We start from the raw sequence: 18457 nt of genomic DNA on the forward strand, positions 1-18457 counted from the left end.
TTTCTTGACAAGTATGGAAAAGTGCTGATGTATTATGCTCCTTACCTCATATCAGCTACTAGAAAGTCTTGGGCCCCTACCTATATGACACGTGATGTACTTGACCCTATCATTGACCACCAATGTCATGCCCTGCCTGCTCTGCCCCCAGCTTTGTACTCAATAAAAGTCAGAGTGTGCAGACACTCCGGCACTGCCAGACTCCGTGCCTTGGTTGGCAGTGGACCCCTGGGCCCAAACTCTCTTTTCTCTATCTCTGCATCTTGTGTCTTTTATTTCTACAGTTTCTGGTCTCCACACCAGCAGAGAGGGGCTCAAAGGACCCTGTAGGGCTGGACCCTACAGTTGGGAGTTCAAGACCAGCCCGACCAACACGGAGAAACCCTGTCTCTACTACAAATACAAAATTAGCCCAGCATGGTGGCTCATGCCTGTATCCCCAGCTACTCGAGAGGCTGAGGCAGAAGCCTTGCTTGAACCTGGGAGGCAGAGGTTGCAGTGAGCTGAGATCATGCCACTGCACCCAAGCCTGGGCAACAAGAGCAAAACTCTGTCTCAATAAATAAATAAATAAATAAATAAAAATAAATGGCAGTGATGATGACAATGATTCAAGAGTTTAAGACAATAGGGGATGGCACATGTGAAAATATTATAGTAACTATAGAGTTCCTGCAGTTATAAGCTATTTCCAGTTTTGGAACCCACAGAGACAAAGTAGACAAGTACAAATGGAAACTGTGGCTGCTGTACTGTATACACGGAAACCACAGGTGTTGGTGCAGGAATTAATTCTTACTAAAAACCTAACTCCAATCACAAGAACTATATGCTCTAATTTAAAAAATCATATTGTTGGGCTGGGTGCGGTGGCTCACGCCTATAATCCCAGCACTTTGGGAGGCCGAGATGGGTGGATCACGAGGTCAGGAGATTGAGACCATCCTGGTCAACAAGGTGAAACCCCGTCTCTATTAAAAATACAAAAATTAGCTGGGTATGGTGGTGCCGCCTGTAGTCCCAGCTACTCAGGAGGCTGAGGCAGGAGAATTGCTTGAACCCAGAAGGCAGAGGTTGCGAGGAGCCAAGATCGTGCCATTGCACTCCAGCCTGGGCAACAAGAGCGAAACTCCGTCTCAAAAAAAAAAAAATCATATTGTTGCTGGGCACGGTGGCTCAAGCCTGTAATCCCAGCACTTTGGGAGGCCGAGGCAGGTAGATCACGAGGTCAGGAGATCGAGACCATCCTGGTCAACATGGTAAAACCCCGTCTCTACTAAAAATACAAAAAATTAGCTGGGTATGGTGGTGCGTGCCTGTAATCCCAGCTACTCAGGAGGCTGAGGCAGGAGAATTGCCTGAACCCAGGAGGCAGAGGTTGAGGTGAGCCGAGATCACGCCATTGCACTCCAGCTTGGGTAACAAGAGCAAAACTCCATCCCCCCCCAAAAAAAAAAAATCATATTGTTTATATGTTATGGTTTACAGGTGAAAGGTATTATGGCTTTTGCAACAAGAAAATGGAAGTTCCATCTACCTTTTTTTGTTGGTGGGGGTGGTGGCTTGAATCTATAAACAATTGAGGTTGTTAAGCTTTATGTAAGTTTAACATGAAATTTTACAAACAGGATGCAGTTTGAGTTAAAGGTTGGTCTGAAGTGGAAGATCACAATAAACTGATATTAAAACCTTAAGGCCGGGGGCAGTAGTGCACACCTGTAATCCCCGCACTTTGGGAGGCCAAGGCATGTGGATCACCTGAGGTTAGGCATTCGAGACCAGCCTGGACAACATGGTGAAACCCCGTCTTTACTAAAAGTACAAAATTTGCTGGGCGTGGTGGTGGGTGCCTATAATCCCAGCTACTCAGGAGGCTGAGGCAGGAGAATCACTTGAACCCGGGAGGCAGAGGCTGCAGTGAGCCGAGATTACTCCACTGTTCTCCAGCCTGGGTGATTTGAGACAGACAAAAGCAAAACTCTGTCTCAAAACAAACAACAAAAAAAAACCTTACATACCCTCCAAATTACTCTCTAATATAATATACATGTTTGGTCTCTTACGATTTAAAAAAAATAGTTTTTTAACTAAACACATTACTAGGCTCAAGCTAGTATGAGTATACAAGTAAAACAGGAAACAAATATTTCTTCATAAACACTAATTCCAGAAGACTTCACACCCACATTCTAAAATCTAATTAGATTAATTTCCCAGGGCATTCATGTATTCTTGGTAGCTTTCAATTTTTAAGCGTCAAAGTAAAGCCTTATACTTAAATGTGGGTGGTGTTGATGAAACGAGTGTGAGTAATACTTGCAGGAAACACAGTATTAGCTTTAGCTGGTTAGAACAGTCCTTCAAAGAAGCACTTTCCACGTCTCTCCAATGTAAAGCACAAAGTGTAATGTGTTCGCACAGTTAGTATAGACACTTAAAAACTCTCTTATGTGCTTAAAGTACAGTTGTGCCCACCAAAATGCCAAGTAACACACATTTTCAGGATTTTGCCTTATGTACAAAGCAAAGGCAACAAACTGATGTCTAAATATCAACTGCAACATCTCCAGGCCTCCCACAGTTTGTTTTCTTTTAATATCTACTGAACAGAAAAGACATGTGCCAAGTTTGCTCTCTTGGAGAAGTAAGGAGGACAACTAAGCTGATTTTGTTTCTCTTCTGAGATAGTTCTGCCCTGGTCACCACGGGTCAGGGACTAATCTCCCCGTTGGTCTTGCCATGTTTAACCCAAACAGAAATCTCTCAAGGGTTAAGAAAAAAGAGGAGTGGCTGGGCGCAGTGGCTCAAGCCTGTAATCCCAGCACTTTGGGAGGCAGAAGAGGGGGGATCACGAGGTTGAGAGATCGAGACCAACCTGGTCAACATGGTGAAACCCCGTCTCTACTAAAAAAAAAAAAAAAAAAATACAAAAAATTAGCTGGGTGTGCTGGCGCGTGCCTGTAATCCCAGCTACTCAGGAGGCTGAGGCAGGAGAATTGCCTGAACCCAGGAGGCGGAGGTTGCGGTGAGCCGAGATCACGCCATTGCACTCCAACCTGGGTAACAACAGCGAAACTTCGTCTAAAAAAAAAAAAAAGAAAAGAGAAAAAGAGGAGTAGAGGCTGGGCATGGTGGCTCATGCCTATAATACCAGCACTTTGGGAGGCCGAGGCAGGCAGATCACTTCAGGTCAGGAGTTTGTGACCAGCCTGGCCAACATGGTGAAACCCATCTCTACTATAAAAAATACAAACATTGGGGCCGGGTTCGGTGGCTCACGCCTATAATCCCAGCACTTTGGGAGGCTGAGGCGGGTGGATCACGAGTTCAAGAGATAGAGACCATCCTGGTCAACGAGGTGAAACCCCATCTCTACTAAAAATACATAAATTAGCTGGGCATGGTGGTGCATACCTGTAGTCCCAGGTACTCGGGAGGCTGAGGCAGGAGAATTGCTTGAACCCAGAAGGTGGAGGTTGCAGTGAGCTGAGATCGTGCCATTGCACTCCAGTCTGGGTAACAAACTCCGTCTCAAAAAAAACAGCGAAACTCCCTCTCAAAAAAAAAAAAAAAACACACAAACATTGGCTGGCATGGTGGTGGAGGCCTGCAGTTACTCGGGAGGCTGAGGCATGAGAAACACTTGAACCTGGGAGGCAGAGATTGCAGTGACCTGAGATTGCATCACTGTGCTCCAGCCTGGGTGACAGAGCAAAACTCCATCTCAAAAAAGAAAAAAGAGCGCTGGGAACTATTGTTAATAGTGTATTCCAATTTAGCATTCAAGGGCAATAAGAAGAGGTAACAATTCTCCAATATCTGGAACTGTTAATGATTAGTGACTTTAAGGTTAGAAAAACTAGTTTAAAATTTCAACACACTGTAAAGTATTCTTATATAAACATACGTACATATACCAGGCCTAAGTAGAATGAACAACAGAGAAGAGATAATTTTTCAAACAGTACTTTAAAGTCATGGCTGGGCGCGGTGGCTCACGCCTGTAATCCTAGCACTTTGGGAGGCCGAGGTGGGTGGATCATCTGAGGTCAGGAGTTCAAGACCAGCCTGGCCATCATGGTGAAACCCCATCTTTAAAAAAATAATAATAATAAATAAAAAATAAAATAAAGTCAAAAAAGGTACCTAGAACCTAGACTGCGTGTATTTGAAGGGAGAAAGGATATGGAAAATCTCTGTACCTTCTATTCAATTTTGCTATGAACAGAAACTGCTCTAAAAAATAAAGTCGGCCCGGCATGGTGGCTCACACCTGTAATCCCAGCACTTTGGGAGGGTGAGGCGGGCACATCACCTGAGGGCAGGAGCTCTAGACCAGCCTGACCAACATGGAGAAACCCCGTCTCTACTAAAAATACAAAATTAGCTGCATGTGGTGGTACATGCTACTAGGGAGGCTGAGGCAGGAGAATCGCTTGAACCTGGGAGGCGGAGGTTGTGGTGAGCTGAGATCTCGCTGTTGCAGTCCAGCCTGGGCAACAACAGCGAAACTCTGTCTCAATCAGTCAGTCAATCAATATAAAAACATAAAGTCTGGTTGGGCACAGTGGCTCACACCTGCAATCTCAGCACTTTGGGAGGCCAAGGCTAAAAATACAAAAAATTAGCCAGGCATGGTGGCTCATGCCTGTAATCCCAACTCTCGTGAGGCTGAGGCAGGAGAATCACTTGAAACTGGGAAACAGAGGTTGCAGCGAGCCAAGATCACACCATTGCACTCCAGCCTGGGCAACAAGAACAAAATTGTGTCCCTAAAAAATAAAAAATTTAAAAAGATAAAGTCTATTTACCAAAAACACAACTAGAATTATATATTTTTTTACAAGTGCCAAAGTTCAGAAAGGTGTTATAATTATCTTCCCATTATTTTTAAAAAGCAAATGTTAAAACAAAAGGAAAAAAAAGGGATTTATTCATTCATCCGATAAATATTTACTGAACTCCTACACTGAGTCAGGCATTGTTTCCAGTACAGTTGGTAGACAGTCCTCACGCGGCTGCCTCTTGAAAGTGCACACCACAATCAATGTCAACATATCCAACAGCTGAATGTACATTATATGCCTGGCATGGTTCTAAAAATCACAGATAAAAAAAATTACATACAATCAACACAGGTGGCTTCTTACTCTGCTAACCAATATGCATCACTCATGTTTCTCTGTTCTCTTCCTTGTATCTACTTCATTTCTCATTAGCACCAGAGCAAATAAAGATGACAGAGAGGATACTAGGAGACAGCAAAACCAGCTTCTGTCACTGAATAATTTGTTAGCTGCGAAGAGTTGAATAATTATGAGGCAGGCTTAACTTTCCAGTAGATTTATTCATACTTCACACTAATGAGCAAGCTAATAAAAAGCTGAACTAACACTTCAGTAACCTGTCACTTCCCTCAATAAGTAGGCAAGAAAAAAAAATCCAAATGTAAGCAACTCTTGCTTTGCCATTTCTCCCACAACCAGCCACAACCTCAACAAGTCAGTGAACATATTTACCTTACTAACACTGCCTTTTTAACAAGTCTTGAGTAAATGTATTTTGGTTAATGTTACATAAAAATATTAATTTTGGCCGGGCGCAGTGGCTCAAGCCTGTAATCCCAGCACTTTGGGAGGCCGAGGCGGGTGGATCACGAGGTCAAGAGATCAAGACCATCCTGGTCAACATGGTGAAACCCCATCTCTACTAAAAATACAAAAAATTAGCTGGGCATGGTGGCACGTGCCTGTAATCCCAGCTACTCGGGAGGCTGAGGCAGGAGAATTGCCTGAACCCAGGAGGCGGAGGTTGCAGTGAGCTGAGATCGCGCCATTGCACTCCAGCCTGGGTAACAAGAGCGAAACTCCGTCTCAAAAAAAAAAAAATTAATTTTTTCTTTTGACTCTGATGTTATAGGCTAGAGGTAAAACCTACTTTATAAGCTTCCACATAGCTATCTTTCAATGTATACAAGGTAACTTACAATAGATTCAGGCTGGTGTCTAGCACACAGTAGTTGTTCAATAAAAATTTTGAAAATTGATTAAAAGGCAATGTTATAAACAGCTGTAAACTATTTTACTGTAACCTAATTACTTCAAAATGGCCACTTAAGCCTGGGTGAGGTGCCTCACTGCCTGTAATCCCAGCACTTTGGGATGCCAAGGTGGGCGGATCACCTGAGGTCAGGATTTTGAGACCAGCCTGGTCAACAGCATGAAAACCCATCTCTACTAAAAATAAAAAAAATTAGCCAGGCATGGTGGCGCACAGCTGTAGTCCCAGCTACTTGGGAGGCTGAGGCAGGAGAATCACTAGAACCCAGGAGGTGGAAGTTGCACTGAGATCACGCCAGCCTAGGCAACAAGAGCAAAAGTCCATCTCAAAAAAATTAAAAAAAAAAAGAAGAAGAAGAAAGTTTATTTCTATGGAGGGGTTAAAAAAAAAGTGAAAAAGAAAGAGGAAGAGAAAGGTTGTACTCCCTCTACAAAGCAGGATGTGGCTTAGGAGTAGGCCTTTAATGTAAAATGCACATTAGAAACCTTTAGCTTGTAAAAGCCTATATTGACGCTAACCTGAAGTCCTACAATGTATGTAAAATCTAACAGTATTTGTGAAGGTCCCTGAAAGCTGCAACCACCAGTTACAAATAACTCATGGCCACTCAAACCATAGCTCTGTCTTTCTCCATCTAGAAGAATAATTCTGCCAAGTTTGGCTTTAGTGCCCCATCATTATCTCATTATACATGTGCATGATTCCAAAGCCACCATTCAAGGAAAACCCTTAATCACTGCCCTCCGCTGGGCTAGCCATGCACCGCACATCACCAAGTCTGACCACTGGAGAAATTGGGGCTTACTTTTCATAATCCTTCATTATTCTAGTTTTTTTTTTTTTTTTTAATCTCAAAAGCTACTAGGCCTTACACATCTTTGCATTTCACCTGAAAACTTCAATTTTTCATTTCTCTTAGTAGTGCAATCGTGTGTTCATTCCTTTCCCTATATTAAACTACAAGCTACTCAAAGGCAAATGCTGGTACTCATGTCTTTTTTCAAGGCCAGGCATGGTGGCTCACGCCTGTAATCCCAGCACTTTGGGAGGCTGAGGCAAGTGGATCACCTGAGGTCAGGAATTTGAGACCAGCCTGGCCAATATGGCAAAACCCCGTCTCTACTAAATACACAAAAAAATTATCCAGACATGGTGGTGGGCACCTGTAGTCCCAGCTACTTGGGTGGCTGATGAGGAGAATTACTCGAACCCAGGATGCAGAAGCTGCAGTGAGCCAAGATCATGCCACTGCACACCAGCCTGAGCGACAGAGTGAGACTCCATCTCAAAAAAAAAAGTATTTTAAAACTCCTTATTGCCATACACTTGCATATACAGAACTGTTAACTAATTCATTCTTCCTCATAAAATTATCAAGTGAAAAAATTACAAATAGTTCACACTCTTCTTTAAAAATTATTTCCAATTTTTATTGTAGAAAATTTCAAATATACATAGTACAAAGAATAGTGTAATGAACCCTTCTGTACCAAGCAACTGGCTTCGGTAACAGGCAACTCTGTTTCACGGTCTCCCATCTACTAACAACTCAAATTATGAAGCAAATCTAAGATTTCATATCATTTATATTTGTATATATCCCAGTTCCCATTTATTTTCTTTTTGCTTTTTTTAAAGAGCTGGCCTCTCAAGATATTGCCGAAGCTGTTCTTGAACTCCTGGGCTCAAGTGATCCTTCCGACTTGGCCTCCCAAGGTGCTGGGATTCCAGGCCCGAGCCACTGCGTCCCGCCTCATTTATTTTCAACCACTCCTAACCCTGCCTTCCTTCCCACTCTTCCACCCTCAAAAAGAAATGTACAGAATAATGCAGGCAATTGCTGCTGTTTTAGCAGTTTTGCTCATAGCCACTCCCTCTCTTTGAGATTATCTTCTGTCCCATTTACCAACATCACAGAATATTGTGTTCGGTCCCTATTTCACTCAGAAATATATTGTACCCTTTCCCTCCTTAATTTCATTCTCCTGTTTGAACAAGTGAAAAAAAATTGTACGACAATTTCTACATCTTGATAAACATTTCTTCTGATTTGCTTCCCCACCCCAGATAAGCTAAAGACAGCTAAAGGGAGAGAAGGATTAGAAGAGGAAAGAAACTTCAATACAGCACTCAAAGTGGTCGATTTTTGCCTAAACCGGTGTGTGCAAACATTTTAAACTATGTTATTTTCAAATTGATACTTGTAAACATCAGCGGAAATTCTGTCATGAATCCCTTTTAGGCAGAAGATGTTTATAAAAGGAATTATCTTAATTTAAAGGAGCTACTGCCCTCAGGATTTTGGTAATAACAACCGTAGCTGCTTCTGAACCTAACAAATGGTTATGTAAAAACACTTAAAGCAAACGAGCGCGCACAGACACACACACACACACACACACACACACACACAATTAAGGGAGGATGCGCTCTGTTTCCGTAATTGTTCTAACCTTGTTTTATTTTGACATGAGATTTCTTGGCCTCAATACCACCCTACACTTTCTCCTCCACACCCTTTGCAAATAGAATTCCAAAAGGTAGTGAGACACTTCAGAGTTCGTCTGGGAAATGGCTCATCTTGAGGGCATTTCAGTGCAGTAACTGAGATTTCGTCTGCTCCTTCCAGGGTCGCCTCGCTGCCCGTCCCCTGCCCAGTGATTTCCCCAGGAATCCTGGGAGGGCAAGGATAGAGCTCCATCCACAGCCGGACCGCTCGTCGCCGCCCTGGCACCCCCTGCACGCACTCAGCCCCAAGGGCTGCCCGTTTACTGTGCGCACCCCCACGACCAAGCATCTCTGCGAGGTGCCCCTCGCCGCCAACCTTCCCCATTGGAAACTTTCCTCCGAGCAACCGTTAAAGATCACTGACCCCGAGAACACCTCTCCCTGAGGGAGATCACGTAAGATCTCTCCCCAACTCCCACTACTTTCCCCTCCGGATCAGATGTCGCAGTGCCCACATCCCACTCAGGATCCGAGCTACCCCGAGAGAATAAGTGTGCGCGGAGTCGCCACGGGCCAGAAGTCCTAGTCTCCAGAGCCAAGACCACACTCTCGCTCCGGCACCCCAAAACCCGACCCGGAGCCCGCCCAGGCCGCCCCGCCCCCGGGGGAGCGCGCGGTCAGCCAGCGCCTCCGCGGAGCCAGGACAGAACTCGCGGCCCGGGCGCCCAGAGACCCAACGCAGCGCCGCGCCGCCGGGGCCTCCACGCCCCCACGCCCCCACGCCTGGTCCCAGCCCTCCCCGGGCATCCGCGGCTCGCCCCGGGGGATTAGGGCTCTGCCCGACACACACCGCCCGCCCCGGGGCGCCAGGGACAGGGAGGCCTGCCCGCGCAGTTCCTCAGGCCGCCGGGGACCAGCACCAACTCCCCTCGCCTCCGAAGGACTAACCGGCCCGCAGCTCCCGCTCGGGCCAAGGCCGACGAGGGGCACAGGGACCCCCGCCTCCTCCCCAGGCCGCGGAGACCCAGACCAGCGCGCCCTCGCCTCCGCCCGGCAGCGCTGTCCGCGCCCCCTCCCCAGGCCGCAGGGAAATGCAGCGCGCGCCCCGCATCTGCCCGCGGGCCCAGCCCCTCACTTACCCAGAGCTCAGTGCCCCAGCTCATGGTGCAGGGGGCGCGAAGGGGCGCTCCGCGCGGCTCTCCGGTCCCCTTCCCCGGCGATCCCTTTGCCCCCCGAGATCCCCGAGACCGCGGAAAGCCCGGAGCCCGCGCGGCCTCCTCCGGCTCGCAGCTCCTCTCCCGGGGTCTCCTCGGCGACTCCTCCTCCCCGCCGCGCCACAGCAAAATGGCCCGAGGAAGCAGCAGCCGCGGCCGCCGCAGCGCCCGCCCGCCCTACACCCGAGAGCGGGGGAGGGGCGCGAGAGGAGGGGCGCGGGGGCGGGGCCAGCCTGACAGCTCGCGCACGCGCGCCCGCCCCGCCCAGGCCCCCTCCCCCGGGCTCCCCCGGCCGGGTCTGCGTCGCCCCGGGGTGCGGAAGGAACCGGAGGGAGGCGTGAGGCACAGAGGGACCCGGATCCCGAGGACTCCCTCTGCCAATTTTCTAATGACTTCTTAGTGACCACTATGCTCGTAGGACTAGTGCTCGCCTTGGAACGCGACCCGCCCCGGGGATCAACGCTGCTCCGCCGCGGTCTAAGATCGCTCCCCTGCGCGCAGCGCCGCTCGGGATTTAAGGACAATACCTTCCCCTGGCAGCCATGCGCGTCGTGCAGAGTCAGCCCGGAGGCTCCTTTCCCACCGCCCATGGGAGGCCTGAGAGCCCGGTAGGCTGGGGCGGTGGGAGTGGGGCCCGGTACGTGGTGTCTGCGCGCTGTGCAGATAGGGACGTCGAGGCCAGCATCAACGACCTCGAGTGGCTGGAGATAGAATCCAGGGGCGTGCACCCGGTGATTTCCAATCTCTGAAACCAGTGATTTCCAACTTGTTCAGCCAAAAAACTCTCGGATGTGAAATCACGTTACCGCCTAGTGGATAAAAAGCAAAGGCGTTGGGTACACAGGTAACTCTTGGTTCAAATCCAGCCTCCGACATGTGCCCGCCAGGTGGAAGTGGACAACGCCTCCACCGCTGGAAGCGCAGAGCGCAGTCCGCTTAATGGAGGAAATAACGCGTCCATCTGACCGTGCGTCCCTGAGGATCAGGGAGGTGAGCCGAGGCCTTGGGCTGGTGTAGACGAACTCCTTCTCTGTATATTACAGAGGTCTGCACAAATGTTCCTGACAAGCTATGGAGAATGTTTGGTGTTCCAACTCCTCTGAATCACTAGGCCTTTCCCCACAGCTTATCTTTCTCCCTTGGTTAATGCTACTAATAGATCCTTTTCTGAATAACCATGTGACTCTCAAAATGGGGCCCAAGTTTAAAAATATTTTACACTGATGCATTTCTCCAATCCCACCCCACCATTTTCAACCTGCTTATCATTCTCTATTAAAAGGTGGAGCTAAACCAGGTCTGGTGGCTCCCACCTGTAATCCCAGCACTTTGGGAGGCCCAGGCCGGAGGATGGCTGTATCCCAGGAATTTGAGACCAGCCTGGGCAACATTGCAAGACCCTGTCTCTACAAAAAAAAAAAAGAGCCTAACTGGGCATGGTAGCATGCAAGTGTGGTCCCACTAATCGGGAGGCTGGGACAGGAAGATTGCTTGAGCGCAGGAGGCTGAAGTTGCAGTGATCTATGATCATGCCATTGCCCTTCAGCTTGAGCAATACAGCAAGACCCTGTCTCAAAAATATTAACAATAATGAATTAAGGCCGGGTGCGATGGCTCATAACTATAATCCCAGCACTTTGGGAAGCCAAAGTGAGTGGATTACCTGAAGTCAGGAGTTTGAGACCAGCCTGACCAACATGGCGAAACCCCATCTCTACTAAAATTACAAAAATTAGCCAGGCGTGTTGATGGTTGCCTGTAATCCCAGCTATTTAGGAGGCTGAAGCAGGAGAATTGCTTGAACCGGGGAAGCGGAGGTTACAGTGAGCAGAGATCACACCACTACACTCCAGGCTCAGTGACAGAACAAGACTGTCTCAAAAAATAAAAGTAAATAAATAATAATGAGTTAAGAGTTAGAGGGAAAAAAACCACTCTTGCAGATAAACCTCCAAGTCTACTTCCTTTGTTGGGCAGTTACAATAAATTTAAGTTGTCAAAACTGTTTTTGGTCTGCCTTTTTTCAGTTACAACCCTCCCTTCCTGCCCACCCCCATTTTTGTGTCTGTATAAATATTTTGCTCTCAGTTACCAGGTCTGAGTTCTCTTCCCTCCAGAGACTGGAGGTCTATATACTCCAGGTATATAACAATCAGAACAACCAGCTACCCATGTCCTAAGGCAGATTAATAGCCAGAGTGAGTTGGAGGGGGAAATTCAAACAATGCTGCACAGTTTAGTCTGCTAAAATTTGGAAATGGTACATGCAATGCAGGTATATCTAACAAGACTGCCTCAGTAATCACCTTCCTGCCAAGGCTTGACTTTTCAAGCAAATACAATGATCTAATCTTGACCGAGTTCTTGGAGACTTCTCAAAAACAGTGACCACTTGTGAAAATACTCTAATCAAGAAGTAAAACAACCTGCTGCTTTAAAGAAGAGAAAGAGGAAGAGGAAGGGACAGCAGAAGAAAAAAAGAGACCACATGAAGATGAAACTTTTTAAGATGAGTAAGCAGGAAACTGTTAGTTATATGAACTCATCAAAAGCTGCTGCAGAGCTCTATGGAAGTGAGTTATACCACACTGGGCCAGGTGCCTGTAATCCCAGCACTTTGGGAGGCTGAGGCAGGAGAATCACTTGAACCCAGGAGGCGGAGGTCGCAGTGAGCCAAGATCATACCACTGTACTCCAGGCTGGGCAACACAGTGAGACTCTGTCTCAAAAACAAAAATTATATACCACACTGCAAATATTTTTAACTTCATTAAGCTTTGGCAGTAACTGGGAAATGCTTGAAAGTGTCAGAATCTTAAAAAAATTAAGGAGAAAGATACCAATGATCTTGAAGCAATGAGAACAGGGTTTGGGATACAATGAATAAGCCAGCAGAAAAAAAGGATAAAATACAGCACAGCATTTTTTAGAAAGAACTAAATCCATTTGAGTTTCCCTTCAGAGTAGGAGGAAGTGATTCTAAGACAAGGAACTATTCCTACTAACAAACTACTGTGACCTGACCTACTTAGAAATCAGTTTTCAACAGGGGTATTCTAAACTCTATGTAAATGCTGGTATTATCTAGTGGGGGAGTCTGGGTTACTACATACATCGGTTTCACCTCTCAGTAAAATCTAGAGAACACTGATTTACAAAATTATGATCTTATGTATTTGGTCTTTAACCTTGTTTCCTGAAGTATAGCTCCGAAAATCCTTAAAAACCCCAAAGTGATGTCTTTTTGTATACTAACGAGATGAGTGACAGCTGACAGTCCCTAAGTATTAACAGCTTCAAGATGGGGCTGGTCACCAGAAGGACCAAGACAAGATTAGAAGCTTGGGACCTTTATCTGTACCCACACTGTTGCCCCAACCTCCAGGGATCGGGGAGAGGTGCTAAAAGTTAAGTTGCTCAGCAATAGTCAATAGTTTAAGCAATTACGACTATATAAAATAAAGCTTCTATTAAAACTCCAAAAAACAAAGTTCTGAGAGCATCCAGATAGCTAAACACATGAAAGTTCCCCGAGGGTGGCATGCCCAGAGAGGGCATCGAAGCTGCAGTCTCCCTCCTCATACCTCACTCCACAGATCTCTTCAGCTATATCCTTTATAATCAACATTTTTCTCTAGGTTCCGTGAGGTACTCTCATAAATTAAACCCAAAATGGAGGACTTGGGAATTCTGATTTATAACCAGTTGATCAAAAGGACAGATCATATAACCTAAGACTTAAAACTGACACCTACTAGGGGTAGGGGCAGTCTGGAGGACTAAGCCCTCAACCTGTGATATCTGACACTACCTCCAAGTAGATAGTGTTGAAGTAAAACTAAATCAGGAGCCCAGCATGGTGGTGCACGCCTGTAGTCCCAGCTACTAGGGCGGCTGAGGCCGAAGTTCAAGGTTGCAGTGGGCCATGATCATACCATTACATTATGGCCAAGGTGACAGAGCAAGACCCTGTCTCTAAAAATAAAAATTAAAATGGCCGGGCGCAGTGGCTCAAGCCTGTAATCCCAGCACTTTGGGATGCCAAGGCGAGTGGATCACAAGGTCAAGAGATCGAGACCATCCTGGTCAACATGGTGAAACCCCGTCTCTACTAAATATATAAAAAATTAGCTGGGCATGGTGGCGCGTGCCTGTAATCCCACCTACTCAGGGGTCTGAGGCAGGAGAACTGCCTGAACCCAGGAGGCGGAGGTTGCAGTGAGCCGAGATCGCACCATTGCACTCCAGCCTTGGTAATAAGAACGAAACTCCATCTCAAAAATAAATAAATAAATAACAATTAAAAAACACTAAAGGATGCTCAGCTAATGTCCACTACAAAATTAATTACTTGCTTGGTGGTGGGAAGAAATCCCAACACATTCTGTCACAATTCTATGTTAATTATTAAGTAAAAAACAAACACCGTAAGTTTATGTTTTTTTCCTACTCTGAGTGTGTGACTCAAACATGCTCCACTGAATAATCTGATCACATGGACAATATTAGCAATGAAATAAGTTATCTGGACAAACAGAACAGAGACAGACCCTCTATAGGTTACTGTGTAGTTAGAGGCAAACAACTGTATTAGGGCTTTTTGGCAATTCTAACCCTGCTTGCAACTAAAAAATATCTAATTCAGGCGCTTAGATGTACAGATATTTATATAGCTGTAGATAGATAAGGGATTTTTAAAGCAGATAGGGTTTGTTTTTTTTTTTTGAGATGGAGTCTCACTGTTGTTACCCAGACTGGAGTGCAATGGCACGATCTCTGCTCACTGCAACCTCCGCCTCCTGGGTTCAAGCAATTCTCCTGCCTCAGCCTCCCGAGTAGCTGGGACTACAGACGCGCACTACCATGTCCAGCTACTTTTTGTATTTTTAGTAGAGACAGGGTTTCACCTTGTTGACCAGGATGGTCTCGATCTCTTGACCTAGTGATCCACCTGCCTCGGCCTCCCAAAGGGCTGGGATTATAAGCGTGAGCCACCACACCCGGCCGCAGATAGGGTTTTGAAACTGTTAAATTGAGATTCGGTGTTCCACTACTTATTAGTTGTATGGTCTTCTGCAAGCTACTTAACATCCTCTGAGCTTCAGTTTACTCATTCAGAAGACAGAGACTTGGCCGGGTGCAACAGCTCACACTTATAATCCCAGCAATTTAGAAGGCTGAGGCAGGCGGATCGCTTGAGGCCAGGAGTTCAAGAACAGCCTGAGCAACATGGCAAAAAACCATATCTACTAAAAATACAAAAAAATTAGCTGGGCCTGGTGGTGTGCGCCTGTAATCCCAGCTACCTGGGAGGCTGAGGCAGGAGATTCACTTGAACCTGGGAGATGGAGGTTGCAGTGAACCAAGACTGCACCACTGCACTCCAGCCTCTCCCTGAGGGAGATCACGTGAGATCTCTCTGAAACTGTCAAAAAAAAAAAAAAAAAAGAAGGGTGCATATGACTCATGCCTGTAATCCCAGCAGTTAGGGAGGCTGAGGCACATGGATCACAAGGTCAGGAGTTTGAGACCAGCCTGACCATAGTGAAACCCCAACTCTACTAAAAATACAAAAATTAGCTGGGCATGGTGGCACGTGCCTGTAATCCCAGATACTGAGGAGGCTCAGGCAGAAGAATCCCTTGAACCCTGGAGGGGAGGTTGCAGTGAGCTGAGATTACACCACTGCACTCCAACTTGGCAGCCTGGGTGACAGAGCAAGACTCCATCTTTAAAAAAAAGGAAGGGATCTCTTAGGTTGTTATTAGACTGAAAGGAAGGAGCCGGGGGTGAGCACACGCTTTGGCGTTAGCCAGATTTGGATAGCTCTGTCCAGAGAGCTATAGACAGCTTTGGCCAAATTACTTTCCTTCTCTAAGCTCAATTTCCTCTTCTTTAAAATGGAAATATGACCAGGCACAATGGCTCACATCTATAATCCCAGCACTTTGGGAGGCCAAGGCAGGCAGATCACGTGTGCCCAGAAATTCAAGACCAGTTTGAGCAACATGGAAAAACCTCTTGTCCACACACACAAAAAAAAATTAGCCAGGCATGGTGGTGCACACCTGTAATCCCAGCTACCTGGGAGGCTGAGGTGAGATGATTGCTTGAGCCTGGTAAATTGAGGCTACAGTGAGCCTTGATCATGCCACTGCACTCCTGAAAGTGAGACCCTGTTTCAAAAATCAAACAAGCAAGCAAATAAAATGGAAATAATGCCAATTCAAAGGTTATTGTAAAGATTGAAAGAAAGGTGGCTCATGCCTCTAATCCCAGCACTTTGGGAGGCGAAGGTGGGAGGACTGTTTGAGCCCAGGAGATTGAGACCAACCCGGGCAACATTGTGAAACCATGTCTCCCCAAAAATCTAAAAATAAGCCTGGCAAGGTTGTGTGTGGCTACCTGGGGGCTTGAGGCAGTAGGACTGCTTCAGCCTGGGAAACGAAAGCTGTATTGAACCATGATCCCACCACCGCACTCCAGCCTGGGCCACAAAGTAAAACCTTATTTAAAAAAGAAAAAAAAAAAGGCCGGGTGAGGTGGCTCATGCCTGTAATCCCAGCACTTTAGGAGGCCAAGGCAGGTGGATCGCCTGAAGTCAGGAGTTTGAGACCAGCTTGACCAACATGGAGAAACCCCGTCTGTACTAAAAATACAAAAAAAAATTAGCCAGGCATGGTGACGCATGCCTGTAATCCCAGCTACTTGGGAGGCTGAGGCAGGAGAATCGCTTGAACCTGGGAGGCAGAGGTTGCAGTGAGCTGAGATCACACCGTTACACTCCAGCCTGGGCAACAAGAGTGAGGCTCTGTCTCAAAATACAGTAACAACATCAAACACCAAAAAATCAAAATTAAAATAAAGAATATGTGTAAAATGCTTAGCACATAATATAAACACAAGGATCAGTTCCCTTGCCTCATCTCCTGTTTTCTGGAGGATTTTTACTTGTTGTAGAAAAGATAGCAATTCTTTCAGCATTTCCTGTTTGTGTGTGTGTGTGTTCTGTTTTTAGAGAGGCCCTGCTCTGTTGCCCAGACTGAAGTACAGTGGCATGATTATAGCTCACTGCAGCCTTGAATTCCTGTGTTCAAACAATCCTCTGCAGTAACTGGGAATACAGGCCTTTAACATTTCTGATGCAGCAGGACAGCTTCCCTGAACTTAGAGTTGACTGGTTGTCTATCGGTGAAGAACTACTTCTAATGAAATTCTCAGGATTTTTTCTTCTTTAAAATAATTTGTTTTTAGCTTAAAATTTCCAACTTCTTTTGCATTCAAACTACTTACTAGGGACCGAAGAAAGCAATCAAGTGGAAAAAGTGGGAGTAGGAGAAAACCAGGAACTCGATGGTGAGTAAAATGTTAAAATTGCAACGAGGGCCGGGCATGGTGGCTCATGCCTGTAATCCCAGCACTTTGGGAGGCTGAGGCAGGCACATCACCTGAGGTTGGGAGTTGGAGACCAGCCTGACCAATGTGGAGAAACCCTGTCTCTACTAAAAATATGAAATTAGCCAGGTGTGGTGGCAGGTGTCTATAATCCCAGCTACTCGGGAGGCTGAGGCAGGAGAATCGCACAAACCCAGGAGGCGGAGGTTGCGGTGAGCCAAGATTGCGCCATTGTACTCCAGCCTGGGCAACAAGATAAAAATTCCATCTCAGACAAAACAAAACAATAAAAAAACTGCAATGAATTTTTACAACAAATAATCCAATTCCCCTGAAAGCCTGTAAAGATGTACATAAAATCAAGAAAAACTGCCCGCCCTATGGCTGAGCAAGTTATACACTAGGGTCCACAGGTTGAGGAGTGATTTTGAGGTTCCTCTCCAATCCACAGGACTCACAGTGTGTCACAGCCTGGCTTTTCCACGATCACTTTCTGCACAGAGATGCACTTGAAGGCTTCCCCGACACCCCAAGAAATGCACAAAAACTTTCTGCAATCCTGGAATAAATGGTGTTTCAAGTCAAAGAATGAGAAGTGGTATTTAACTTCTGAATGTATTGCTAGGCCCCAATTTGACCAATAGTTCCCTATACTGTCTTATCAGAGACTTTTGGTCTGCAATATCAACCAGCTTTTTTTTTTTTCTTTTTTCAGATGGACTCTTGCTCTATTGCCCAGGCTGCCATCAGTGGCATCAGTGGCACTGTCTCCACTCACTGAAACCTCCACCTCCTGGGTTCAAATGATTCTCCTGCCTCAGCCTCCTGAGTAGCTGGGATTACAGGCACCTACCACCACGCTTAGCTAATTTTTTGGTATTTTTAGTAGAAATGGTGTTTCACCGTATTGGCCAGGCTGGTCACAAACTCCTGACCTTGTGATCTGTCTGCCTCAGCCTCCCAAAGTACTGGGATTACAGGTGTGAACCACCATGCCCAGCCCTGATATTAAATAATTATTTGATATTGGTTTAGACATTTCCAGAACTCTTGTAATTAATGGGCTAATATTCTCCAGTTTAATAAAGTATAATTGCCACTTGTTTTTCTTCTCAAAAGACTTGATAGGCCTGGCTGGTATCTCATGCCTGTAATCTCAGCACTTTGGGAGGCCAAGGCTGACAGATCACTTGAGCCCAGGATTTGAGAGAACAGCCTGGGCAACATGATGAAACACCTTCTCTACAAACAATACAAAAATTAGGCCAGGTGCAGTGGCTCATGCCTGTAATCCCAGCACTCTGGGAGGCTGAGGTGGGTGGATCACCTGCCAGGAGTTC

The 18457-nt window shown here is 46.3% G+C and overlaps 1 protein-coding gene across 29 annotated transcripts in view; it reads right to left on the reverse strand.

The window, feature by feature from the left end:
- Window positions 1–9903, reverse strand: part of FNBP1 (formin binding protein 1) — a 160292-nt gene extending 150389 nt beyond the window's left edge. For all 29 annotated transcript variants that reach the window (XM_009004097.5, XM_078329475.1, XM_078329460.1 and 26 more), the window contains exon 1: window positions 9648–9903. In XM_009004097.5, the coding sequence (XP_009002345.2) occupies window positions 9648–9671 (24 nt within the window). In that variant the 5' untranslated portion in view covers window positions 9672–9903. The remainder of the gene's footprint in view (window positions 1–9647) is intronic.
- Between the last annotated feature and the right edge of the window lie 8554 nt (window positions 9904–18457).

The sequence above is a fragment of the Callithrix jacchus genome, chromosome 1, assembly GCF_049354715.1.
Source record: "Callithrix jacchus isolate 240 chromosome 1, calJac240_pri, whole genome shotgun sequence".
Lineage (NCBI taxonomy): Eukaryota > Metazoa > Chordata > Mammalia > Primates > Cebidae > Callithrix > Callithrix jacchus.